Source organism: Paramormyrops kingsleyae, chromosome 9 (assembly GCF_048594095.1).
Source record: "Paramormyrops kingsleyae isolate MSU_618 chromosome 9, PKINGS_0.4, whole genome shotgun sequence".
Classification (NCBI taxonomy): Eukaryota; Metazoa; Chordata; class Actinopteri; order Osteoglossiformes; family Mormyridae; genus Paramormyrops; species Paramormyrops kingsleyae.
Genome location: NC_132805.1, coordinates 26,407,752 through 26,435,574, shown reverse-complemented (window position 1 = coordinate 26,435,574; position 27,823 = coordinate 26,407,752). Strand labels below are relative to the sequence as shown.

At 39.8% G+C, this 27,823-nt stretch overlaps 1 protein-coding gene and 2 long non-coding RNA genes across 12 annotated transcripts; 2 read left to right on the top strand and 1 right to left on the bottom strand.

The window, feature by feature from the left end:
* Positions 1–1,588: 1,588 nt before the first annotated feature.
* LOC111840937 (uncharacterized) lies at positions 1,589–20,262 on the bottom strand. 3 transcript variants are annotated; one of them, XR_011993083.1, is made up of 8 exons: positions 20,204–20,262; positions 18,718–18,833; positions 13,433–18,226; positions 13,049–13,211; positions 12,418–12,580; positions 6,234–6,340; positions 4,957–5,995; positions 1,589–4,909 (listed from the first exon to the last, which is right to left on the bottom strand). It is a non-coding gene; the product is annotated as an uncharacterized lncRNA (long non-coding RNA). The 3 variants fall into 3 exon arrangements; XR_011993082.1 differs by having other exon boundaries at positions 1,589–5,995; positions 13,433–13,710; positions 18,017–18,226; XR_011993081.1 differs by having other exon boundaries at positions 1,589–5,995.
* Positions 5,986–9,766, top strand: LOC111840935 (uncharacterized). Its single transcript, XR_011993084.1, has 3 exons — positions 5,986–6,387; positions 6,610–6,665; positions 6,743–9,766. It is a non-coding gene; the product is annotated as an uncharacterized lncRNA (long non-coding RNA).
* Positions 20,263–21,294: 1,032 nt separating the features above from the next.
* LOC111840936 (ubiquitin carboxyl-terminal hydrolase 37-like) lies at positions 21,295–27,585 on the top strand. 8 transcript variants are annotated; one of them, XM_072716672.1, is made up of 17 exons: positions 21,303–21,514; positions 21,911–22,041; positions 22,572–22,674; positions 22,762–22,874; positions 22,984–23,067; positions 23,182–23,313; positions 23,481–23,595; positions 23,772–23,917; positions 24,111–24,210; positions 24,376–24,455; positions 24,650–24,850; positions 25,012–25,142; positions 25,523–25,590; positions 25,731–25,830; positions 26,104–26,243; positions 26,472–26,527; positions 26,605–27,585. In XM_072716672.1, the coding sequence occupies exons 1-16, from the start codon at positions 21,455–21,457 to the stop codon at positions 26,484–26,486; spliced, it is 1,719 nt and encodes a 572-aa protein (XP_072572773.1). In that variant the 5' UTR covers positions 21,303–21,454; the 3' UTR covers positions 26,487–26,527; positions 26,605–27,585. The 8 variants fall into 8 exon arrangements, 7 of the variants coding, with proteins under 7 accessions (XP_072572770.1, XP_072572772.1, XP_072572773.1 ...); XM_072716675.1 differs by having other exon boundaries at positions 21,311–21,514; positions 25,523–25,566; XR_011993080.1 differs by lacking the exon at positions 25,523–25,590 and having other exon boundaries at positions 21,313–21,514.
* The last annotated feature ends 238 nt before the right edge of the window (positions 27,586–27,823 follow it).

Sequence of the window (27,823 nt, the reverse complement as noted above, 5' to 3'; positions counted from 1 at the left end):
CGCTTCTTTCTCGAAATGTATAGTTTGTCTAAAGTGATGTATACAAACTATATGGTATACGATGACCAGCGATACAATCAGCCAGCGCAGTCGTCCCTCCATACTAAATAGCGGCATGTTGTCTACCGGCTTGTTGTCTCCTCGCTTTGTTTACTTCCGGGAGTTCCATTGGAATTTTCCCGCACGTTAATTCTGACCAATTAAAAAGCAGTTTACGAAATACGTTTAATGGCACATCTGGCCAACGAGTGATGTAGATGTTGTCACATGACTGCATTTTGGTTCGTTTCAACTGGTTCGGACCAGAGCAATCAGTGTGGTGTGAAAAGGACCCAAAACGGCAGAAAAATGCTACACTGTATCATTTGTTGCCCTTGGTCCGGACCAAATGAACCGAACCACAGATGTGAAAGCACCCTAAGTGGTTTTAGTCATCTGTGCCTGAAAGTTTTCAAAGCATGCTTCAACGTTCTTGATATCCTCAGCTGGCAATCTGTATTGTCGTCCCATTCCACCTGAGACAGCAGGAACAGAAACTAATGTCAGTATATGGATGAATGGAATCCAGCATTCTTCTTTGCTTTCTGGCCAAAACAGATTGTTCCCAAATGCCCCGCGATGCATAAACCTGACAAAAATGTCCTGATTTTCATCAGATCTTTGGTCAATACAAACAATGTACCACTTGTCATCATAGACTACTGCAGCATATTGTCCAGGTTTAAGTTCAGATGAAGTGACTGTTTGGACTGATGGTTCCTTTTGAATGATAGTGGACATTCTATCAGCAGAGAGTCTGAACATTAAGAATCCATCTTTGGTCGGCACAAATCTATGGTGACTACGAGTGCCTGGAATGTCTGTGCAGAGTTTGTATACAAAGATGATGTTGCGGGTAATTTTGACCCAGACACTTTAATGTGCGTAAAAAGCTGGTCAGATCCAAAATAAACATGTCTCTTTGATGTACTTTGTTTTGAGTAGCCTTTGAATAAACATTCAGACCCACAGACCCAGGTGTATGTACAGAACAAGCTTTCTTCCCTTTGTCCTTGTCACTGTTCTCATGTCATCTCTTTAAAATTTCTATTTTTATAAAACAGGTGATTTCTATAAAACAGGGCATAACACACCCCTGGTTTTTATTTATTTTCAAGATGAGGTGATGTGAAGTAACCCCTATTTTTTTGAGTAACATATATACATGCAGACCTTGGGTTCTGGGGGGTCGAAAAGGGGTACCCCAAAAAATGGTTTTTCAGAAATATCTCCATAACCACATTAGATAGCCAAATTCTGATTGCAGAATCTGAATCTACATGAAAAATTACATAAATACACATCTCCATATGACATATATCCAGTGAGTTATCAAGGAAAAGAGGATTTCAAAAAGGGGCGTGGCACGTCTCGAAGTGCGTCGAGGCCAAAAATACAGATGGCTGCCATTTTTTAACGAGCGGGAGTTGGGACAAAAAAATTGGGGGATTTTGTTCTCATGCCAATACCAACAATTGGTGAAAAAATCAGCAAAATCTGAGAAGTGATGGTGGAAAATTTCTCTTCCACTGGTTGATTTGAGATGGAATTACTCAAATGGCTTTATTAGCCATCTGGGACTTTTGTGCAGTACAATTCAGGTGGGTCAAAAGACATTAAAACTCTGATGGTAATAAATGCAAAGCAAGCAGGTTGTCAGAGGATCAGAATGACATCAAGTGTCTTAAGCCACAGGTCAGGAATACTCCCCGGGTAGCATACTCGCCTATCGCGGGGAACACACTCACAAAAAATACTATAAGCAAAATACAGATGCTGCTTAACTGCATTGAATGTTTTCCTCATACCAGAATTTTTTAAGCATTTTTCTCAGTTGGTCCCAATATTAATATTTCGAATATCAACTGATATCAAAACCAATCCGATATTTTTTCCCCTTTATCAACTACTAAGCATTAAATGCAATTTTTGTATCAATACATTTTAGTTAATATGGCAAACTGTCCACATTTAGTGTTATAGCAGCCTTGTTTGAGTATGTTAAGAATGATATAAATTATAATGGTCATGATGCTCAAACAAAGGCTATGCCAAACAAAAACTAATACAAAATATACCGTGGAGCACAGATAAAAGTCAGAAAAATCAGCATTAGCCTCACATACACTGCAAGCTGCAGTTTGGCTTTTATCTTTCTTTAGCATAAAGTACAGTGACTGCATCTCCACACAGCTGACATGACAGTTCTGACACGAGTTTGTTGTAGTGATGACCAATTCGTGAATGAATCTTTCTTTTGAATTGGAACTTTTCAGTGAATTGGTCAAACCAGTTTTCAGCTCTAAAAGAATCAACCTTTCTGTAGATCCAAGCATTGTACAGCAGCACGTCTCAGATTCTAAAAATCTAAAAAATATCTGACAAATTATCTTATAAAAACACACAGAAACCTCTGACCCCTGTCACTCTGTGTGACTCCCCAGTCAGCACCGTGGAGTCATTACGCTCATCTCCAAACATCGTCAGTGGGAGATGAACAATAGTTCCCTCAGCAAGACAAAGCCCAGCAGAGGATGTACTTCCTGCAGCTGCTGAAGAAGGTAAATCTGCCGAAGACAGTGATGGTGCACTTTTCTCTCGGCCACCATCGAGTCCACCCTCACCTCCTCCATCGCTTTTCAATTTGCTGCTGATCATGCAGTGCAAGATGCAGCATATCATTTGGTGATTGGCTACAGACGGTCATTACGGCAGGACCTGCACTCCTCCTGGACCATGAAGCGAGCATTTCAGTTCAAGTTGTTTTTATATAGTGCCTTTCACAACAGAGCAACCCCAAGGCACTTTACATGGGTGCGTTGTGATACATGACATCATCATTAAAACAGAATAAAACAAAAACAGGGAAAAGGGAGGAGAAAGAAAGAAAGAACAAAAGAAAGATGACAATGGAGAAGAGGAACCAAAAACTCTCAAGTAGGAAGGAAAAAACCTCTGGGGGTCCAAGGTCAACTGGCTGGCCAACCCCCCCCCCCCCACCCGCATGCTAACATTGTTGGAAAACAAAAAGTGGGCTTGCTTGCTGAAAACAAGGTGTGAACTGTGGTCAAGGTCAAAGCCAAATGCATCAGTGAGTCAGTTCTCCAAGCAAAACGCAGTTATAAATGAGAATTTCATCAACTAGGAGAGATTGATTTGTTGTGAATTAGTTTGCAATGTAACCAATCAGAAGTTTGGTTTTGTTTAAAGCCGCCCACTGAGTTTAATGGGTGACTGACAGAATATTTTAATGGCTGAGCTTGGGTGGTTTAAATGTTCATTTAAATAGAAATTTAATAATAATAGAAATAATCAAATTATAATTTAAAAAACAATTTATATTACCCTTATTTATTGAAAATTGCCACAAAAACTCAGTTTAATGGTCATAGTGTATAATAAAATTATCATTTACATATTCATGATATAAAAAATATAATTTTTCATCATCTTTGTTGTGCCTGTGTGCTGGACCAATTCTTAATGCATATTTTTACTCGCAGCATATATAATCAGCCATTTAAATCTTCATTTTGAGTTTTATTTTTTCGCAGACATTAAGACTACAGTAGTTCCGATAGAAACACCTGTTATGCTGAATCGACTAATCAGAGAGCGCGATCCAGCGCGATTACATTTAACTTTATTTACGTTCGAAATTCACTTACTTCTTGTGAATCAATTTCACGCAGAAGCAAAGCACATGGTGCATCACAAAATATACTTTTGCTCAGTAATGTGCACAGTGTGACAAACAGATGCTTTTGGGTTGAGCTGTATGTAGTTAATTTGCTCATAGACATGTGTGCGTTCAGTGCTGTCCTTTTCCCTTTTCTCATTGACTTTAATTCTGCATCTGCAGTGTCCTGGTCCTGCACATGAAGAGATTCAGCTTCACACCACAGTTTGAGCTGGTCAAAGTGCAGGACCCAGTTCTCCCCCGCAGGGAGATCTCCCTGCTCCCCCACTTCAGGGAGATCTCCCTGCTCCCTCACTTCAGGGAGATCTCCCTGCTCCCTCACTTCAGGGAGATCTCCCTGCTCCCCCATTTCAGGGAGATCTCCCAGCTGACAGGGACACCTCAGGCAGCACAGCTCCCAGAAGCTCACCCGACGGAGAGCCAGACCACACAGGAGGCACAAATGTAAGTCATCCGCATGGAAACGTACAGCGAATGCCAAAATGAGCAGACACATACTCAGTTTCTTAGTATCTCTTTCCACTTTCTTGGTCTCCTGCAGCTGTGGAGCACAGTCATCCAGGACAGAAGAATTTACCAGTCTGTCCCTGGACGTCCTCCCACATCTATCAGTGGAAGATCTGCTGAAGATCTACTTCAAGGTGTCTGTAATCTTGCACACAGGTTCACTCATAACTAGCTGTATTCCAGAGAAACACACACACACACCCTACACCTTACTAGCTGGTTCTGAAACATAGAATTGTTGTGTTGTAATGGTCCTGGTGAAAGGCACTAATGACTGAGTTCTGCTGTGTGCTGATTACAGGATTCCGAGGTGGAGTTCAGATGTGCCACCTGCAGGGAGAGCCATGCTGTCCTGTTATGGACATTTATTACACGGCCTCGGTGAGTTCATTACTTTCCCAGCAAATAAGAGCATCAGTTGTATGCATACATGGTGCTCAGTAATGTGCAGTGTGACAAACGGATGCTTTTGGGCTGAGCTGTATGTAGTTAATTTGCTCATAGACAATGAGGTGTGTGCGTTCAGTGCTGTCCTTTTCCCTTTTCTCATTGACTTTAATTCTGCATCTGCAGTGTCCTGGTCCTGCACATGAAGAGATTCAGCTTCACACCACAGTTTGAGCTGGTCAAAGTGCAGGACCCAGTTCTCCTCCGCAGGGAGATCTCCCTGCTCCCCCACTTCAGGGAGATCTCCCAGCTGACAGGGACACCTGAGGCAGCACAGCTCCCAGAAGCTCACCGGACGGAGAGCCAGACCACACAGGAGGCACAAATGTAGGTCATCTGCATGGAAATGTACAGCAAATGCCAAAATAAGAGCAGACGCATACTCATACACATTGTAAATCCTTTTGAAAATAGGAATCGCTTTAAATAGACAAAGGTTACTTATGCAAATGCATGAACAATAGTCTGATTGTATGTATCCCCTGCAGGCCAGCTGAAGAACAACCAGGGGATGCCTCAAGGATGCTAGGTGGAGATGCAGAAGCAGACGATGCTTTGGAGGAGGAGAGTGACACCGTCTGCGAGAACCTGCCTACAGCAGACTCACTGCCCCCTGCAGGTACACTGGCCTCAAACACACAATGGGCATTGGTGAACACGTTCACAGGAAGGTGGGAAAGTGCCTTAGGGTGTACTTCCAGTATACATAATCATAATATACTGTACTATTCAGCAAACTATATAGAGGAATTCTACAGTTCAAAGAATTTCAGAGTGGTAGTGGTGAAATCAGTAAGAGTAGATCATCTCCCCACAAAACCTGGTGCCAAGGTAGTGGGACGTTCCGGGACAGACCCCTGTCACTGGGCAAAAGAAAGTTACCCACCAAACTGTTATTTTGGTTAGACCACTTATTTTATCTGTGTCTCCAGTAGAAATGTCATTTCACCTCCCATCTCATTGTGTTTGGTTTCTCCTGTGATTCCTGCTTCTCTTAAGCAGCTGGACCAGAGACAGAGCAGGAAACACCTGCACTGCTGAGGGTAGGGAGAGTTAGAGGAAGACACGTGAGTGAGAGGAAAAGAGAGTGAGCTTAGGACATTAGTAAAGTTTAGCAAGAACAGAGAGTAAGAGAGACTGGAGGAACGCAGAGTGGTGGAGCTGCCTTAGAGGTAGATGAAGTTCATGGTGAGTTTTCCCTTCAGGCGGAGACGGTGGTTTCCGAGACGTGGGAAGGGCAGCCAGTCGGACACCAGTACCAGCTTGTCGGTATTCTCAGCCACCTTGGTTCCAGCGCAACCTCTGGTAAGATACAGAAATACATACGCGGAGCTCAGAAAGGAGCTCAGTAAGATCTTCTTACCCAAGAAGTCACTGAGTGAGTACTATAATACCACCCACTGCCTTTACTGTTATATTCATTTATGTAACAAAATTCTCAGGTAGTGGAAAGGCTCATATTTGAGTAGCTGTAAAGAAGCTAAATAGTGCTGTGACTTCGTTGGCATATTTTAAACCGTATAATCAGAGGACGGCCTACCTGTCTTTCTCGTAGGTCACTATGTCAGCGACACCTTCAGCGTGGAAGAGAAGGGCTGGCTCTCTTTCAGCGACCACATAGTGACCAGGTCAGATGAGGAGCAGGTGCTGAGGAAGAGGGAGAACAGCGCTACATGCTGTTCTACACACAGCAGGTAAGCAGAGAAACACCGAATACACTCTGTTATACTACATCCAGCAACTAAATACAGTGGACACATATTCCCCACCCAAGACGCAGTTACACATCTCACTGCAATATGTCAGACCTTCAGAAATATAAAACTGAATCTTTGCTATTTTATGCTGCACCAATGAAAGCCTGCCACTTGTACTACTTGATGCATATGTAATGTGGTACATGTGCTATTTTGTAGGAGTCCTTACACTGAAGACCGCTGATGCCTCCATACTGGGGACCATAACTTAAAAAGTAGGTAAATGCTGTGGTTTCTGGTTTTGTTGAGCCAAAAGAGGAAGGAAATGGTACCAGTGAGTGTCTGATTACAGGTATGGAAGTAGAGGAGAATATGGAAGAGGACCAGAATGACATGTAAGAGGATCAGAAGCACACATTTACATGACCCTGCGTTGGATATCACCATCGCCATTTTCATCAGGACAATCTATAGCAGCAGTCCCCCCTATTTAGATAACTTAAAATGATCATTTTCTTTTATTTACAATATATTGCCAAACATTTTGGGACACCTACCTTAACCCACACCCAATTGCTTCCACTTTGTTATAATACCACTAACTAACAGTTGACCGTGGAATATTTAGTAGTGAGGAATGGACTTATTGTACAGGTGGCATCCCATCATGACACCACTCTTGAGTTCGCTGAGCTCCTGAGAGTGACCCTTTCTTTCGTAAATGTTTGTAGAACAAACATTTACCTGTGAACAGGTGTGGCTCATTAGGAGCCAGGTAGGGTAGAAAACCTACTGGACGGTAGCTGTCCAGGAGCAGAGTTGGAGACCCCTGTTGTAGAAGCAGTCTGCATGCCTAGATGCTTGATTTAACCCTCTGGGGTCGAGTGCATCGTCGGCTACGCAGTGTACTTTTCGCGTCTATTTCATTTTATATCTCGCTGAAATCTTAATGTAGAATCATGAAAAAAACGCTGGATAAATCCGTAATCTGTCTTCTTTTCAAAACGTCCATTGTCGGAAGTATTAAAGTTTTTAAAATTAGGTTAAATCAGCAAAAAAGTAAACCATGTCACCTTACTTTGTTTTACCTGCATCGGGGGCGTGTAGTACCGCTCTCACCCAAAGATTGCTATTCACATTATAAATAGCCGCATTAGCACGTATTGAAATCGCATTCGCATGGTAATTTGCACCTTTTCTAAGGCAGCAATGTCTTTTTTAAGGTATGGTGACCAAACCTGCACACAATATTCTAGGTGGGGTCTTACCAAGGAATTATATAAATGTAACATCACCTCCCTTGACTTAAACTCCACACGCCTAGAGATATAACCCAACATTCTATTGGCCTTTTTTATTGCTTCCCCACACTGGCGAGAGTGGGACATGGAAGCATCAACATACACACTGAGATCTTTCTCGTAATCAGCTACCTTTATTTCAGTGGAACCCATAAAATATTTGTACTTAATTAATATTTCTGCTCCCTGCATAGATTACCTTACATTTAACTGTGTTAAATTTCATCTGCCAAGTATCAGCCCAGTCACTAATTAAATCCAGATCCCGTTGTAGCCTCTCTGCTGCTAGATCAGTATCTGCTACACCACCCACCTTGGTGTCGTCTGCAAATTTAACCAGTTTACTGTATGTATTGGTGTCAATATCATTAATGTAAATTAGGAACAATAGTGGTCCTAAAACTGAACCCTGCAGTACCCCACTATGAACGCAGGCCCACTGTGACATTGTGCCTCTAATAACTACTCGCTGCTTCCTGTCAGTTAACCAGTTTTCGATCCAAGCTGCCACAGTTCCTAAAATCCCTGCAGCTTTGAGCTTTAGCAAGAGCCGTTTGTATGGGACAACATCAAAGGCCTTCTGGAAATCCAAGGCCTTTTTGTGATCATTTTCACTTGTAGCTTCCTCAAAGAACTCAAGTAGATCCGTTAAACAGGATCTACCTCTCCTAAATCCATGTTGGCTATCCCTCAGAATGTTATTTGCATCCAGGTAATCTACCATTGGATTATAGCTTCCATTCTTTTTCCAGTAATGCTAGTTAAACTGATTGGCCTATAGTTTGCTGGATTACTTCTATCCCCTTTTTTGAATATGGGTGTTATATTAGCATGCTTCCAATCTGAAGGTACCGCACCCGCAGATAACGATTTCTGGAATATTAAAGTTAAAGGTTGGCTAAAAATATCCCTCTTCTCTTTTAAAACTATAGGTAAGATGCCATCAGGGCCCTGCAATTGAATTATTTTGAGTTTAGCTAGACTTAGTACCACATCAGCCTCAGTATTACATATATTGGTCATAGACGACGCTGTATTCGTGCCAATTGGTGGTAAGTTACTCGTATTCTCTACTGTGAACACCTGTAAAAAAATAATCATTAAACTCATTTACTATATCAATTTCATTTTCAATTATAAGGCCCTTACTATACTTCAAATTAGTGATTTCTGCTTTTAGAGCTCTTCTGGAGTTAAAATATCAGAAGAAACTTTTATTGACATCCTTAGCCTCCAATGCAATTTTTCTTTCTACATCCCTCTTGGACAGTCTAATGTTATTTTTTAACTGTACCTGTAGACTTAGATACTTCTGCTTAATTTTGAAATCATTAGTTATTTTCCAATTGGGGAACAGAGCCCTTTTCCTCCTAACTTTATTCTTAATTTCCTTAGTAAACCACCTTGGTTGTCGTTTCCTAGATTTAGTTTTGCTGGAAACAGGTATGAAGTCCTCTTGCACTTGTAACAACTTGCTTTAAAAAAAATCCCCTCTTCAACTGTTTTGCTATTTAACTCCATCCAGTTTACAGTTTCTAGTTTCAGTATCATACCATTAAAGTTAGCCTTCCTAACATTGTATACTTTTAATTTCGACTTTGCTCTTCGAACACTCAAAATTAACCTTGAATTTAACCATGTTGTGATCACTACCGTCCAATGGTTCTAAAATCTCTAATTTTCCAATCCTTTCCTGGGGTTATTATTAGAGAAAACAAGATCAAGAAGGGCTTCTCCCCTGGTAGGGGTATTAACAAACTGAGTAAAAAACAATCCTGTACTAATTCCACCATCTCAAGTTCATTTACAGAAGAGCCAGAGAATGTGTCCCAATGTATCCCAGGTAAATTAAAATCATCCATAACCACCGCATCATTTTTATTAGATTGTAGATAGGAAGTACTGCGTGACCATACACTGTAAAACTCTGCACTATAAATTTATAGTAATTAACTGGCAGCAGCTTCGCCTGCAATGTACTGTATTTTTTTACAATTGTTTACTGTATTTTCAAATAATGGTGTATTACTAGAAATAAATATAGTTCCTTACTGTATTATAAATTTACAACTAAATACTGGTCACTGTTTTCAATAAATTGCTGTATATTTATAGCTACAGTAACTGTATTTAACTCTTGTTGGAGTCTAACTCCGCCGGGTCCGTTGATGAGAAGAGATTCACTGCACACACGAGGAGTAGTTGCAAGTCACCAGTTTATCGTCTATTCTGATTGCAATCTGGGAGCACCCATCTCACATACATACAGCATGTACAGCAAGAAGGTTAAGCTCAAACCACCTGTATCGGTTCTGCCCCTTTATAGGCCTTCTGGGGTGTCAACCCCCCTTCTTCCTCGGTACTTTCCCCTGCTCGGCTGGTGACCACAACACACTCTTGACCTTTTGTTCTATCCATCTAGTATCTATCTTAATATAAATGTTCTGACGTTATAGTCTAGTTTGCCAGCAAGCCCTTTAGCCAACAGGTTCTTTAGCCAGCAGGTTCATGTCCCCCACCTCTTGTCTAGCACTTGATTAAAATAAGCGTCGGTTAAATGATGAACTGATGAGTTCCTGTTTTTGTGCACATTCTATTCTTACCGATACGCACCAGCATGGATGAGATCTTTCCATCATGCGGGCCCAGTCTCAATTCCCCTTTCTGTTTTTAGAGAAGCTGTTCTGTTTAAGATTAATGGCTGCATAGGTATTGGCTGCATAGGTATTTTGATATTAGATGTTAGTACTTGCATATGTTTGTTATTAGACATTAGTAGCTATGCAGACGTACTCAATCATTTACCCCTCACTCTACAAAACGTATCTTGTGTTTACTAATAATTAAAGACTGTTACTGTATACTAGTACTATAACGACAATAATAAAATGAAACAGTGACAATATTCATGACGCAGTTCCTTTTCAAATACAGTGGTACCTCGGTTCTCCAACTTAATCCGTTGCGAACTCCGGATCGAATCCTAAAAACTTCGAGTTCTGATAGAATTTTTCCCATAAGAAATAATGGAAAACCAATTAATTGGTTCCCGGCCCCCCAAAATTACACCTAAATATATTTTTATTTTTAGCATTTAAACACAAAATGAACAGGATAAAACAAGAAGAGCATTTTTTTCTTAATGGCTTCCAAAACGATAAAGATCTTATCCCAACATTACCCCTGTCCTGCCCCGATCGTCCGCTCCTTCCGTGTGCCACGGCCCCTCGTTAACCTCGTGTGGGATCCCCATGTGATCAGCTGTTTCTGGTTGTTGTCATTAGTCCTCTGTATTAAAGTCCGCGTTTCAGTTTGTTTCTCCAGTCCGGTCATTGGATGCGTTCGACTTGCTTACCGCGTTGTCTTAAAGCAGCGCATTCTGATCCTGACGCAATGCATTACGGTTAGATGCATTGCGACCTCTCACCCGGCTGCACAAACTGGAACCGCCTCCTTGACGACACACCTTTGCCCTTATTGGCTGAAGAGTTTAGTTACACGCATGACGTTTGTATCCCAGGCAATTCCGATGCGTAATCTGCTATTTCTCCCGAATATCACGTAAAGCAATGAGAAGTGGTTTTCAGTTAATTTAAAATAAAGTTTAAATAAATTACATAAATGCTCTAATAGCACATGTAAGTTAGTGGTTTATTTATTGTTAGTTACTGTAATGTTGCGCTGCTTTATTTGGTTAATCGTCCAGTCTGTGAAGAAGGCATTCAAGTAAGAATTGCATTATAGTATGACTCATTTCCTGGCACATACAATTTATATTAGGTCAGCGTTCACGGTTCGACTTATGATATTCATATCGATTTCCAGGTCAAACTGGTTTGTTCGACTTTCAAGAAATTCGAGTTCTAGTGAGTTCGAAAACCGAGGTACCACTGTATTTATTAAAATAAAAACATCACCAGTACAACACTGTTTCTTTACTTTGTTCTTTCAAAAGATTGAAGATTTTTCAATTAAATGATTTTGCTTACAATATCTGTAAACTTACTCTGACAATTTATGTCTTGTAAAAAAGGAACATAAAACTTTCTAAGTAATCTGCTCCAAAACAACAAGAATATCTTACCGTAGAAATTAAACGAAAATGTATGCAACTCTTTTTCAGTGTTTAGAGCAATGCAAAACGTACAACTTAATAGGATACCAGTTTTATCACTGTAAATGATTGAGTGTAAATAATTGTTGCTCTGCACTTTTCTCATGGTTTGCTTTAGTGCCCATCTCAGGATTAATGTCCATGCAGGTTCTGAATACAGTGTTGAACAAAACGATCTTTTATGTGACATCAATCTATGAATGTGACGCATCAGGCATCATGACTGACAATCATACAATTCACAAAGTAGGTATGTATCAATTCACACCAATTATCAAGTTAAAAAGAATATGTGATGGAAAGATAACAGTATAAACCATAACATTAGTAGAAGCAGCACTCATTTTTGTAGTTGCTGTTCTTGTGTGAGGCACCAGTGGTTTTCGCAAGATCAACGTTTCTCACAACCCAATGATCTGCACGGTTTTGGCTATTTCCTGTCCCAGCACATCCTGATCCTACAATGTTAATCGGATAATAATTTGCTTCAGTTGTGCAGTGGCTGATAAAACCTGAATCTGTGCTGAGCCTTGGGTCGCAAGAACCAGAGCTGGGAAACACTGTACTAGGTAAGTCAATTGGTGTGAAGCAATATGTATGGAACGCTCCTACCTCTGAATGAACTCCAGTGTGCATGCTGCATCATGTGGGTACTGAAGGTTGAAATTGTAGGAGGAGAAGACTCCAACAAGTCCAAGCACAAAGGACGTTCCTTCACACAGCACCGATTTTTCGATGCTCACCATCCATCGCTGGTTCGTCTCTGTCATTGAACCTGAAAAGCCAAGATGATATGATGCCATGTGGCCTTTAGATGGGTGATCTCTGTACACATCCCAGCAAACAAACTGGCACTGGGTCAATATGGGCCCAATGTGAGCTGACACATTGTGGGCAAACATATAGTTTGCAACTGAGAAAGAAATTTCTTGTTCATCAAAAGCTGAAGTACAAATGAAAATTTTCTGGCCAGTGTAAATTATCCATCGCTGGTTCGTCTCTGTCATTGAACCTGAAAAGCCAAGATGATATGATGCCATGTGGCCTTTAGATGGGTGATCTCTGTACACATCCCAGCAAACAAACTGGCACTGGGTCAATATGGGCCCAATGTGAGCTGACACATTGTGGGCAAACATATAGTTTGCAACTGAGAAAGAAATTTCTTGTTCATCAAAAGCTGAAGTACAAATGAAAATTTTCTGGCCAGTGTAAATTAACAAGCTGAGGCTCTTAATCTTACCGCAGACAACTTTTTTTGAAGTTTTAGGCTTCAAAAGCTTTGTTTATTCTCCATGGCCCATCCAGTTTAACTGTATAGGTAGCTCATTGGTCATGAGAGTTGACATCACACGCCTGGTTGTACATGCTACATCTCCACCTCCAATAGTTCCTAGGTAGACAGTCTGCAAAGGTTGATACATTTATAAAGAGGGATTTTAGTAGTCTTACTTCACTTAACTTTTTGTCACTTTTTAACTCAGTCAAACTGTACTAACAACTTTGCCTGCATTCATTAAAAAAAATATGAGTGGAAGGTTAATCATTGTGTATATGTGAGTCAAGCCTGCAACATTACAGGCATAAAGACTAACAGAAAAAATGATGATACAAATTATTTCCTTACCAGTTCCTGCAACCTCTCCTGGTGCAACCTCTCCTGGACCAGACACCTTATCGTGGTGGAGGGGTTTGCGTGTTACAATGATCCCAGGAGCTAAGTTGCCCAGGGCTTTAAGCTACTGGTAGGGTCACCCAAGGCAAACAGGTCCTGGGTGAGGAACCAGACGAAGTGCGGCTCACCAGACCCCTTATGATGAGTAAAAACATTGATTCACGTTTTCCCTCGCCAGGACGCAGGAGCCTAGGGGGTGGGGTTCGATGGCGAGCGTCTGGTGACCAGGCCTGCACAAGTACACACAGAAAAATAATGGTTCTTTAGAAGTCTGTGTGGTTCCACAAAGAACCATAACCTACTAAAGAACCATTTTATGTAGTGGATGGTTCTACGTGTTAGTCATATGGTTCTTTGGGATATTGAAGGGTTCTTAATTCTTATTTGAGTTATTGGATGGTGGTGATGGTGGTGGGGGGGGGGGGTATAAATTTGCAAAATAATTGTACCTCTCCATAAGCTGCACTGAAAAGGAGAAGATGAAGATTTTTCTGAATTTGTAAATACAACGAAGATTATGAAAGTACGTTTTACAAGAAAATACTATTGTAGTCTTGCTACTTGAGAATCCCATGTATAATTCAGTATGATACTTTTAGTGTCGTTGTAATTGTTTTCTTAAAATACATTTTTAATTTTAATTTTTGTCCGAAATATCAGAGTAAAATCCCTATGGTTTTGTGGCTTCCACAACCTGCGCATGCGCATGCGGCTGACGAGTCCTGGTAGAGTGCGGCTCGTGCGAGGGGGTTACGAGGTTTTTTCTCAGAAGACGATCGGGAGCGTTTTGAAAGGCAGAAGGCAGAAAGGTATTCATAAAATAAATTTTTTAAATGGAATAATTTAACCATCAGAAGGCAATTTAAAATGAACTATGGGAATCGGATAAAAAAAAAAGTCCCGACGAGTAATTTTTTGACATTCCGAACGATTTTACTAATTTGACGATAGGGAGTTTTTTTTTTCGTATGACTACCAATAAGAACTTCAAAGTAGTTGAAGTTTTTTTATTTTATTTTATGTGAGGGTCTGTGGCCAATCGTATGGAGGAAATTTATTCCATGATTCAGGGTTTTCTGCTTTAAACGCTCAATTGCTGTGACGGTTGTTTACTGAAGGATTTTTATTTAAAATAAATACTATTAGGGTGATAATCCATATCATCCCGGACACTTAGAGCTACTTCGGGTTATCCATCCATCCATCCATCCATCCATCCATCCATCATCTGAAACCGCTTATCCTATACAGGGTCGCGGGGGATCCAGAGCCTATCCCGGACGCAAACTTCGGGTTTTTCCAAACTGCTTTAAAACCGAAAAGCTCCTGTGCTCGACTAATTAGTTCATTTCTTCTTGTGCTTAACTGGTTTGTTTCCTTGATTGAAAGACTTATCCAGCCTGTTTCACATTAACATTAAGTAGCTAACACATGCATGGTTACAGGAGACTCAGCAAGAATTCAGCGCTCAAGTGAAATCCAGGTCCTTTTAATTGAAATAGTAGTTTACAAATCCTGTTCAAGCTCAAAGTGTCCGGGATGACATGGATTATTTGGTCACCCGAAACACCATTGTTAGCAAACGGTTAAGATCTGCAAATTAGTAAATTAGTGCAATACGTCCCCAGGACGGAACAGACAAACCTTGGCTATAAATAAGAATTAAACTGATTAGGTGAGAACGATCTGTTGTGACTATAGTTTGCAATGTAACCAATTAGGTTTTGTTTAGAGCCCTACCACTGAGTTTGATGGGTGACTATAACTGATAATTTTAATGGTTGTTGGTATCATTTAAATAATTTAAATTATAATTTTACAAATATATATAAAGGACCAAATATATATAAAGGACCAAAGGAGTTGTAAGCACCATATTGCAGCAATAAAGCAGGAGTGCCAAAAGATGAGGCCCAATTTGGACATCATTCGCCAGTGCCTCCACAGAGTACAAAGGTACAGAAGATACTATATTCAACAGCACACCACTGCAGAGGTCTTACAAGAATTCCCCTGCTTTTCTATTCCAGTCTTGGTGAGTTAAGATGTTAATGTGCATCAGTTTAGTACATATGTAATTCTGCACTTTGCATTGAATAGAATAAATTATTTGTCCCATATTTGCTTCAAAACACCAATAGCATTAATTCATTTAAACTGCATGTTTTGTTTCAGCTGTGTGAAGAAGCATCAGCACTTCCTTAAGATTGATGTGGACAAGCAGGTCATCAAAGGGTTCAATAAGCTGGCAAGCCAGCTTGTGTCCATGGCACCTGAAAGCAACCTGAAGAGGCTTTGCCTGCAGTCTGTTGATGAGAGCCAGACTGATACTGAACGAAATGGTAAGCTACACAAGTCTCTTATAATACACTTAAAGACTAAATCAGATAGGAGGATAGTTAAATCTACCAGAGTACAATATTTCTCATCGTATCTGAAAGAACTGTTGCTAGTCTAAGGTAGTCTGTTTAACCCTATTAATTAGGTCATCAGCCCTCCTTCCACTGTTACTTTTGTTGTCTTTGCCAAGTGCCAAGTCAAGTTAATCAAATTCATGGTCTTACGATCAAGTACACCTTAAATTAGATAGTGAAGAACATATGTGGGTTAACTGTACAGACGCTGTGGTTGTTAACGGGGCTTCATGTTAAATAATAAGCAACAGCAGCAGAATAAATAATGCAATTTTTTTTCCATTGCACCTTACTTTAAGGTCATTAAGCCTCATGAAGCTATTATAATTAATTGTTTTAGGTAATTCTACCACATTGTATTACAAGTATTTGTGGTTTATATCCAGTGTTTTCCTTTTGATGGTAGCATGTAATTAGGATCATAAGAAGTTCCCCTTATTTATTTCAGATTTCACTTAATCTGTTTTAGGTCTTTAAGCCACATTCATTTCAGATTGGTATGAGTGTTTCAAAACTTTGCCGAATTTTTGTTAAATTATTTGTGATTTACAGGCCAATTGGTGAATGCAGTTATACTCCTCCTACCATCCATCTTCAAGGAAAACACATCCCAGCTGTTTGTAATAGATAAGGTTAGTCATTTTGTGCTTGTGGTGGACAGTCTTGAATTTGTTCTTTTGAAAATGCGAAATGTGTACTTCAATGTTTTGCCTGATATTAGATTTTTATATATGCTGTAGGTTTGGGCAACATGGGAAAGGTTTCATCACATTTTTTTTTCATGCAGGATCACAACCTATGATCTTATCATGATTCTTTTTTATGTCAGTTATTAAGACTTTTGCAAGTTACTGAACAGTACAACCAAACAAATTCCCCAATAAAAAAATTGGCCATCTAAGGTAACAAAATCTAAATAGAAAAAAACACATTATTTAGGTGAACCTTATTTTTTGTAAATTTCTGTTTGCATTGTGTCGGTTTTGGAAAATCCAAACAAGTTCCATATTACCAAAGTCAAATTCTTTTTAGAGACCATTGTTGCCCATACCGCTATTTTGCGAGATAGGAAATGTGAATTTAGAAATAATTAGATATTAAGTGCATTTTCAATTACAGGACAAATACCACTGCTATGTCCCACAAAAAAAATACATCTAATGTATTAAGTAATTTTGTTGTTAACAAACTGGGATTTTGTATGCAACTAAACATAGGAGAAAGCTGTGATTTTGTAATTATGATTTGTAAACATGACAGGTTTACAGAATACAGATTTAAGTCCCAAATGTTTTGTTTCAGGAACCGATAAGCCCAACACCTACGATCATCTTGAGCAGCACTGATGGCAAGCCCCTGAGTGACAGCACAGATGTTACTGTCATGATGGATGGTCACAAAATGACAGTGGACAATGGAGAGACAGACATTTCTTTGGCCATGGCTGTTTTGTTGGCCCTCTATCATGTCTACAGCATTGCATATCCCTGTCAGCTTTAAACTTTAAGCTTTAAATGTTTTTATTTTTAGAGATGTTTATTCTGAAGCTTGACACTTTAACAACACGTGTACCAATAGCTGTGCAGAGAGTTGCCAATGCCCTGAATATTTCTTAAAAAGCACATTGTATGATATTAGGACTTTCGTTCAGTTTCTAAATAAATAAAATGGAAAATCAACTTCTATTCGCATTTCTTTCTCGGCTTTACACAATATTGCAATGTTAAATAATAACATTATTAGAAGAACCATTTTTAACTAAAGAACCATTTGAAAAGGGTTCTTTATTGAACCATCTGGGCCCACAAAGAACGTTTTTGAGAAGGGTTCTATAAAGAACCTTTTTCCCTTTAAGTTCTTCAAAGAACCAGAAAAGGTACCCCGAAGAACCATTTTTGATGGTTCTTCGTGGCACTTTTGTGGGTTCCTTAAAGAACATTTAAGGAAATGGTTCTTTAAAGAACCTTGGTTTGAAAGGTTCTTTATGGAACCAAAAATGGTTCTTCTATGGCATCACTCTAAAGAACCATTTTCGGTTCCAGTTGGCACCTTTATTTTTCTGTGTGTACTCTTGTGCATTATGGTATGGGATTACTTTGTAACAAACAATTTGCAACCAGACCTGTAATGAGCACTGAGGTTGAATAACGTCGGCTGAGGAGACTCTGAACATGCAGCAGTAGAAGAAGGAGGTTGTTCAGAAGAGGATGAAGTGTGTTCGGGAGTAGAGGTCAAGACTGAACGAGGAGGAGGTTTGGGTAGGGATGGACGTCTTTTTTTTACAGCTACACTACCACAGCCATGGCCCAACTCCTCCAATCTCTTGTTTGGTCTATTGAAAAAATGTGTATAATATAATTATAAATAGGCCTGTGAAAAATGAATATGTGACGACAGAAATATACTAATTGTTTTATAAAATATTCTGTCATTTATTACATTGTGTTGCAAATCACCGTTAGTGGTAATGCATTTAAGCTATTTGATACATTTGAATGATACACTAGACAAATAAAAGTTAACAAGACTAAGTCTATCCATGTGATCATTTTACATAAACTATGCTCTGAACCTACAGAAAATGTGCTATATCATATGTATCACCGAGATATGAAATTACCTAAAATGTTACATGAGTCTGGACATATCGTACAGCCATAATAGAAAATTACAATCTTTAGACAACATACACAAAAAACACAGATGCTAATGGATTAGATAAACCCCAGAGAGTATAAATTTCTATTCTATAGTGCATAAATTCTAAGCTTGAAATCTGTGCTTAATTCATACCAATGAAATGGGGTAGGAAAATTATTGTACCTTCTACAATGATCTCCCCTTTCAAGCTGTCTTTCTGGATCACTGAAAAATTAAGTGTCCTCTTCAATTGCCTTGGCTTTTTTCCTGGCTTTCTCATAACTTTCTACACAAAAAATCTGCAGAGAAAAACAAATACAATCAGTGAATGAAATACAAAAACTTTTTAATAATCAGACGATATCTTTGGAGCTGAGTGAGCAATGTGCCTCAATATAATGGTAATGTATACTAACAAATTGGTTTGAACAAATGGTCAAGGTTAATTCACTGACACACAAAAATTTACCTGTTGAATAGGCAATTTCAACTGCATAACACTGCCAGGAAATGTCAGGTTTTGCATGTCCGTATAATTTTTGTTTTTTGAATTTTAATTTTAGTCAAAGAAATTTAAAAAAGAACACAAACGCTAACTTCAGTTTCAAAATCAAAAAGCAAACCAGACGAAAAACGTCAGCTCAGGAGTCTGCATGTTTAATGTGTGTTGTATTAATTCATGCAAAAAAGTTAATTGTGTATTAACAAATAAAAAATTTCAAATTAAAAACATCTAAAATCATATTAATTTAAATACACAATACCTTGTAACATGACAGGAACCTAAATATGGAAACTGACCTAAACAGGGCTTTACTGTGCGACGTTTTTTATTTATTGACGTTTTTATTTATTCCAAATGTATATAACGCTTTTGCACTATTTGTTTATTGTTTGTCGTGTGTACATGTTTGCACTGAAGGTGCTGCTCTTAATCTCATTATACATGTGTATAGTGGCAATAAAAGACATTCATCCATTCATTTTTATAGAATTTGCCATTCTGTGAGAAGCTTAATCATAATAATGCATTCGATCAGTTGCAAGCCCTATACTGTAAATAACCATCTGAATGAATCTAAGGAAATTCAACCTGTGGTAGTAATATCTTATAGGCAAAAGCAGAGCAGAACAACAGAGTTGAGACGTACAGCAGTATACCCTGCTCAGCGTTTTTTTGCAATGGTGAGAGTCAGTATACTTGCAGATCTGGGGACGCAGCCTCTCTCACAACTGGCTGTTTGATACCGCTTTTACCATCAGTGGCCAAAAGAATTACCATTTTGTTCCAAACGTTAAGCTCATGGAACAGAGTTGAAATTGCAGTAGCCGGTGCATTGACGTGCGGGAGGAGTCAAAGACGTACAACAGTTTTTATAAAACTTAAATCGAAAGGCTAAACTAGCACCCCTATGAGAACATGGAAAAATTGATAGGCCTACTTTAAAAAACAAACTGAACACATTGATATAACAACCGCTGCACACCACTATGTACTGAGACGTAAATTAACTAACAATCTAATCTGATAACTTTCTGACAGGAAATTTTAAAACGTGGTCCGCAAAACCGTCAAGAATTTTTTTTTTTTAAAGATAAATAATATGTTAAAATAGGTGTAAATAGCAAATAAACAGCAACAGCAGCGTCAAAAAATTTTATAAATTACCTTCTGGTAATTCACGCCTGCCCGCCAAAACTCCATCACAAATTCTCTCAAAAACTACCTCCGTGGCGCGAGGGGAAAAAAACCGTTATAGTGCATGTGATACGTAAACGCGCATGCGCGTTTTGAAAACTATATTAGAAATTATTATATTAAAAATAAAATAAGACTATTTTGGATATATATTTTTTGCTACACAAAATTTAACTGAAATGAATGAATTAATTAATTATAATTATTTAATGCTGACTTTACCAATCCAGCACTGGGCCAATGAGGGAACTCCTGACTCTTGACTGAAATCGAGCTGCCTTCAATTAACCCACTGTGGGCCATTGCTGTAATATTTATGTGGGCCCCTACTAGCAACTCCCACATGGGGCCCTTGTGGTATTTAAATAGGTTGCCCTAGCCCACGTTGCCCTTAGCCTGCCCAAGTGGGGCCAATATCTGCATGTTTGCTGGGATGTGTATTTAAAACTCTTATTTTTCAGAATATGCGGTTGCAATCAGGTAAAGCACATTTGAAGGTCAAGTTTCGGACATTCTTATGAATTTTCATATGTCTCACAAATGCAAGTTTTCTTTCACAGTTATGACTACAAAGTTCACAATGAAACATTTTGGAAAATTAAATGAAAAGCGAGAATGTGCAAAAAAAGAAAAATAAGGTAAAATAATAATAAAGGTAATTTCAGGTGCAAAAAGCAAACATCACCAATACAACACTTCGTTTCTTTGCTTTGTTCTTCCAAAAGATTGAAGATTTTTCAATTAAATGACTTTGCTTACAATATCTGTAAACTCACTCTGACGATTTGTATCTTGTGAAAAAGCAACATAAAACTTTCTAAGTAACCTGCTCCAAAACAACAGGAGTATACTACCATATAAAGTAAACGAAAATGCATACAACTCTTTTTCAGTGTTTAGAGCAATGCAAAACTTACGACTTAATAGGATACCAGTTTTATCGTTGTAAGTGATTGATTGTAAATAATTGTTGCTCATGGCTTGATTTACCAGTAGTTAATGCATATTTTTACTCGCAGCATATATAATCAGCCATTTAAATCTTCATTTTGGGTTTTATTTCTTCGCTGACCTTAAGACTACAGTATAGTTATGATAGAAACACCTGTTATGCTGAATCGACCAATCAGAGAGCGCGATCCAGCGCGATTACATTTAAATTTATTTACGTTCGAAATTCACTTACTTCTTGTGAATCAATTTCATTCAGAAGTAAAATAAATGGCGCATCACAAAATAAACTTTTCGTGCGGATTTCTTTGCTGTTGGACCAAGAAAAAGGTATGCCTTTTTTCTCCCGCTTTAAATTTTATGACCTGATAAATTTTGTTGTTAACGGTGGGATAAAACAGGGCGAATTTGTGGAAAGGTGTTGAGAAACATATTTAACACAACATGGGCGCCTGCAGCTGTAGGCCTGTATGCATTGTGACTACCCTTGGCATTTAGATTTGTAGTTTAATATTGGCTAACGTTAAGATTTTTATTTGTTCCCCTCGTGTAAGTTAAGAGTAGCAGGCCTGCAGGATTCTGTATAAAATATAAATCACGATTTTTTTTTCCACTCACAGTTGAGATGGTGATTTTTGATCACGGTTCTTGAGCAACATGTTTCTTTCTTGATATCTGTCTCTGTATTCAATGACTCATTTTTACATCCTGATTTCTGTAAAATAGCAGCGTGACATCGCGGCTACTGAAGGAGCGGCGGATGATCAAGTTACAAAGAAGAAACCCCAGAAGAAGATTATCAAGTTTGGACGGAAGTTTCCATGGGTGAAACGTGTGAAGTCGAGAGCAAAGGAGAGGTAGGGCCAAGATTTCTTTTGAGCTCTAAATTTCTCAGTATCATAGCTGAACTCTCTGCTCATGGCTGCACTCCTGGCTAGGGATGCAAATTATCGAGTAATTCATTAATCAATAGTTGTTTCATCTTATCGATCGATGATCGATTAATTGCTAAGCGGCAATTTTTCTGAGAAGCTGAATTTCCCTCTGAATAGGTTCCATCTACTGTATACGTAACATAGAATGCTATCTTCTATATGATATGAAGAAAAAATGCAAATCATATTCCTTAATCAAAGGTTTATTCTGAGCTCACTTGAGGGCAGGGAATAACATTTGGTAGCATTTCAAACATATTTTGAATAGAAAATATCAAAATATAAGAAAGACTACTTAAAACGAAAACAAGTGCGCCCCATGAGGACTGGCAAGGAATTATGGGTTCAAAATACAATTAATTGCAATTAGTTAATTTTAATCGAGTAATTTCTTATCGACAATTAATTGATAATCGATTAATTGCTTACATCCCTACTCCTGGCTCTTCTAGCTCAGACGACGATGGACATGTGTCAGTTGACTGCAGGGACTCTGGAGACAGCGACAATCTCACGAGCAGCCAGAGTCCCAGCCTTGTCACTGTGGACTCAGAGGTACATAGATCAGAGACATTTCCAGTGTGATTCTGGAATACATCTCGGTTTTCCTGTGTAAAAGAGAATTTTTTTGTTTCCTCCAAGTCACTAACATCTGGAACCTCCCCTACTGGAAGCGATGTAGAGGAGCAGCAGTCCCCTCCAGGGGTGACACGTGACATTCCACCTAATGAGGGACCTTCCCAGTCCCTGAGAAGGTAACCAATATATGTAAGATCGCAGTGGTAAATCTGTAATGAATTCTATTAAGATAAGCTTTTTATTATTTGTTTCATTCTTTCTCTCCTGCGTCGGCTCCTCTTTAAGGATCCCCAAGTGGCAGATTCTCCTCTGCATGGCGGACAGGGGTGATGCAGGGGATGGAGAGCACCAGCGGCTGGTCTGCCTCGGGTAAGTGCTAAGCTCCTGTGAACCTTCTGGAACAGGCTTCCCCAACTGCTACAACCAGCATCAAAGATATAGGTGGGCGAGGGTTTGAGGCACGTATCTTTCGCTGTCTTTCAGGCTACCAAACCTGGGACAGACCTGCTACATGAATGCCACCTTGCAGTGTTTCTTCCACCTGCCAACATTCTGCAAGGACGTCAGGAGGCAGGAAGAACACTGGGGTTTGGTCCCCTATGCCGACCTGATCAGGTACCCAACACAAGCATCCACATCATACGATCTCTGTCACACAACTACATACATGTGAATTTTCTATTGCTATGTCCACGTGTTGCTGCCCTAATCACAAAAAGTTATAATGATCTGCTTGAAAGCGGAGATACCAACTCCAGTTCTCTGCCTCTCTTGACTTGCAGATATTTCTCTGATCTTCTATCTGCAAGACGTGGTTCAAGGTCAAGGCAGAAGAAGACTTTGCTGAGAAACCTGATTCATTCTGTTTCTGACCAGTTTGCTGAAGATGAGCAGAATGTAAGTGAATCACTATAAACTATTCTGAAGTCAGTAAAGTTTTCTTTAGGATAGTATGGTTGACTAAGGAATATACAATGATGAAAACACTCCATATCCTGAATAATGTTAAGCGATCTGTTTCATATATACATTTTCAGTCTGCAAGCATTTTCTGTTTATCTCCTGTCATCTAGGATGCTCATGAGTTCTTCAGCTGCCTGATATCCCAGCTAAATGAGCTGGGAACGCTAATTCAGGCCTGGGAGGGAGCAGCAATGTACGCCTGTCCTGTGGAAGGAAACCTGTCATTCCAGATGCTGTGCCAGAGGACGTGTACCAGGTAGACCCTGCTGGTTTTATTGGTTTTGCACGCCTGTCTGAATGAATTACATGATGCTGCCACAAAGTCACAAAGCAGTGATACACCAGCACTGGGGATCTAGTTCTTACTGAAGCTCCGAATGTTAGTGATTGAGAATATAGGAAATATTCCGTTTCTTAGTATCTCTTTCCACTTTCTTGGTCTCCTGCAGCTGTGGAGCACAGTCATCCAGGACAGAAGATTTTACCAGTCTCTCCCTGGACGTCCTCCCACATCTATCAGTGGAAGATCTGCTGAAGAACTACTTCAAGGTGTCTGTAATCTTGCACACAGGTTCACTCACAACTAGCTGTATTCCAGAGAAACACACACTCACCCTACGCCTTACTAGCTGGTTCTGAAACATAGAATTGTTGTGTTGTAATGGTCCTGGTGAAAGGCACTAATGACTGAGTTCTGCTGTGTGCTGATTACAGGATTCCGAGGTGGAGTTCAGATGTGCCACCTGCAGGGGGAGCCATGCTGTCCTGTCATGGACATTTATTACACTGCCTCGGTGAGTTCATTACTTTCCCAGCAAATAAGAGCATCAGTTGTATGCATACACGGTGCTCAGTAATGTGCACAGTGTGACAAACGGATGCTTTTGGGTTGAGCTGTATGTAGTTAATTTGCTGATAGGCAATGAGGTGTGTGCGTTCAGTGCTGTCCCTCTCCCCTTTCTCATTGACTTTAATTCTGCATCTGCAGTGTCCTGGTCCTGCACATGAAGAGATTCAGCTTCACACCACAGTTTCAGCTGGTCAAAGTGCAGGACCCAGTTCTCCTCCGCAGGGAGATCTCCCTGCTCCCCCACTTCAGGGAGATCTCCCAGCTGACAGGGACACCTGAGGCAGCACAGCTCCCAGAAGCTCACCGGACGGAGAGCCAGACCACACAGGAGGCACAAATGTAGGTCATCTGCATGGAAATGTACAGCGAATGCCAAAATAAGAACAGACGCATACTCATACACATTGTAAATCCTTTTGAAAATGGGAATCGCTTTAAATAGACAAAGGTTACTTATGCAAATGCATGAACAATAGTCTGATTGTATGTATCCCCTGCAGGCCAGCTGAAGAACAACCAGAGGATGCCTCACGGATGCTAGGTGGAGATGTAGAAGAAGACGATGCTTTGGAGGAGGAGAGTGACACCGTCTGCGAGAACCTGCCTACAGTGGACTCACTGCCCCCTGCAGGTACACTGGCCTCAAACACACAATGGGCATTGGTGAACACGTTCACAAGAAGGTAAATAAGTGCCTTAGGGTGTACTTCCAGTATACATAATCATAATATACTGTACTATTCAGCAAACTATATAGAGGAATTCTACAGTTCAAAGAATTTCAGAGTGGTAGTGGTGAAATCAGTAAGAGTAGATCATCTCCCCACAAAACCTGGTGCCAAGGTAGTGGGACATTCCGGGACAGACCCCTGTCACTGGGCAAAAGAAAGTTACCCACCACACTGTTATTTTGGTTAGACCACTTATTTTATCTGTGTCTCCAGTAGATATGTCATTTCACCTCCCATCTCATGGTGTTTGGTTTCTCCTGTGATTCCTGCCTCTCTTAAGCAGCTGGACCAGAGACAGAGCAGCAAACATCTGCACTGCTGAGGGTAGGGAGAGTTAGAGGAAGATACGTGAGTGAGAGGGAAAGAGAGAGTGAGCTTAGGACATTAGTAAAGTTTAGTAAGAACAGAGAGTAAGAGAGACTGGAGGAACGCAGAGTGGTGGAGCTGCCTTAGAGGTAGATGAAGTTCATGGTGAGTTTTCCCATCAGGAGGAGACGGTGGTTTCCGAGACGTCGGAAGAGCAGCCAGCTGGACACCAGTACCAGCTTGTTGGTATTCTCAGCCACCTTGGCTCCAGCGCCACCTCTGGTAAGATACATAAATACACAAGCGGAGCAAAGAAAGGTTCTGTTTTTTTAAGAAGACCTTCTTACCCAAGAAGTCACTGTGTGAGTACTATAATACCACCCACTGCCTTTACCGTTATATTCATTTATGTAACAAAATTTTCAGGTAGTGGAAAGGCTCATATTTGAGTAGCTGCCCAAATGTGATGTTTGTAAAGAAGCTAAATAGTGCTGTGACCTAGTTGGCATATTTAAACCGTATAATCAGAGGACGGCCTACCTGTCTGTCTCGTAGGTCACTATGTCAGCGACACGTTCAGCGTGGAAGAGAAGGGCTGGCTCTCTTTCAGCGACCACATAGTGACCAGGTCAGATGAGGAGCAGGTGCTGAGGAAGAGGGAGAGCAGCGCGTACATGCTGTTCTACACCCAGCAGGTAAGCAGAGAAACACTGAATACACTCTGTTATACTACATCCAGCAGCTAAATACAGACACAGTGGATACATATTCCCCACCCAAGACCCAGTTACACAACTCACTGCAATATGTCAGACCTTCAGAAATATAAAACTGAGTCCTTTGTATTTTATGCTACACCAATGAAAGCCTGCCACTTGTACCATTTGATGCATATGTAATGTGGTACATGTGCTATTTTGTAGGAGTCCTTACACTGAAGACCGCTGATGCCTCCATACTGGGGACCATAACTTAAAAAGTAGGTAAAAGCTGTGGTTTCTGGTTTTGTTGAGCCAAAAGAGGAAGGAAACGGTACCAGTGATTGTCTGATTACAGGTACGGAAGTAGAGGAGAACATGGAAGAGGACCAGAAGGACATGGAAGAGGACCGGACGGACACGGAAGAGGACCGGACGGACACGGAAGAGGACCGGGCGGACACGGAAGAGGACCAGAAGGACATGGGAGAGGACCTGAAGCACATGTTTACATGACCCTGCGTTGGATATCACCATCGCCATTTTCATCGGGACAATCTATAGCAGCAGTCCCCCCTATTTAGATAACTTAAAATGATCATTTTCTTTTATTTACAATATATTGCCAAAAGTTTTGGGACACCTACCTTTACCCACACCCAATTGCTTCCACTTTGTTATAATACCACTAACAATTGACCGTGGAATATTTAGTAGTGAGGAATGGACTTATTGTACAGGTGGCATCCCATCATGACACCACTCTTGAATTCGCTGAGCTCCTGAGAGCGACCTATTCTTTCGTAAATGTTTTTAGAAGTGGTCTGCATGCCTAGGTGATTGATTTAATACACCTGTGGCTATGGAAGTGATTGGAACACTTGAATTCAATGATTTGGAGGGGTGTCCCAATACGCATGGCAATATAGTGTATGTCAGTATAAATTGATTGTAGATAGGAAGTATTGTGTGACTATACACTGTAAAACTTTGCACTGTAAATATATAGTAATTAACTGGCAGCAGATTCACCTGCAATGTAATGTATTTTTTTTACAACTGTTTACTGTATTTTCAAATAACGTTGTATTACTAGAAATAAATATAGTTGCTTACTGTATTGTAAATTTACAACTAAATACTGGTCAATGTTTTCAGTAAATTGCTGCATATTTATAGCTAACTGTATTTAACTACAAAACGTATCGTGTTTACTAATAATTAAAGAATGTTACTGTATACTAGTGCCATAACGACAATAATAAAATGAAACAGTGACAATATTCATGATGCGGTTCCTTTGCAAATATTTATTAAAATAAAAACATCACCAGTGCAACACTTTGTTTCTTTCTTTGTTCTTTCAAAAGATCGAATATTTTCCAATTAAATGACTTTGCTTACAATATCTGTAAACTCACTCTGATGATTTGTATCTTGTGAAAAAGCAACATAAAACTTTCTAAGTAACCTGCTCCAAAACAACAGGAGTATATTACCGTATAAAGTAAACGAAAATGTATGCAACTCTTTTTTACTGTTTAGATCAATGCAAAACTTACAACAACTTAATAGGA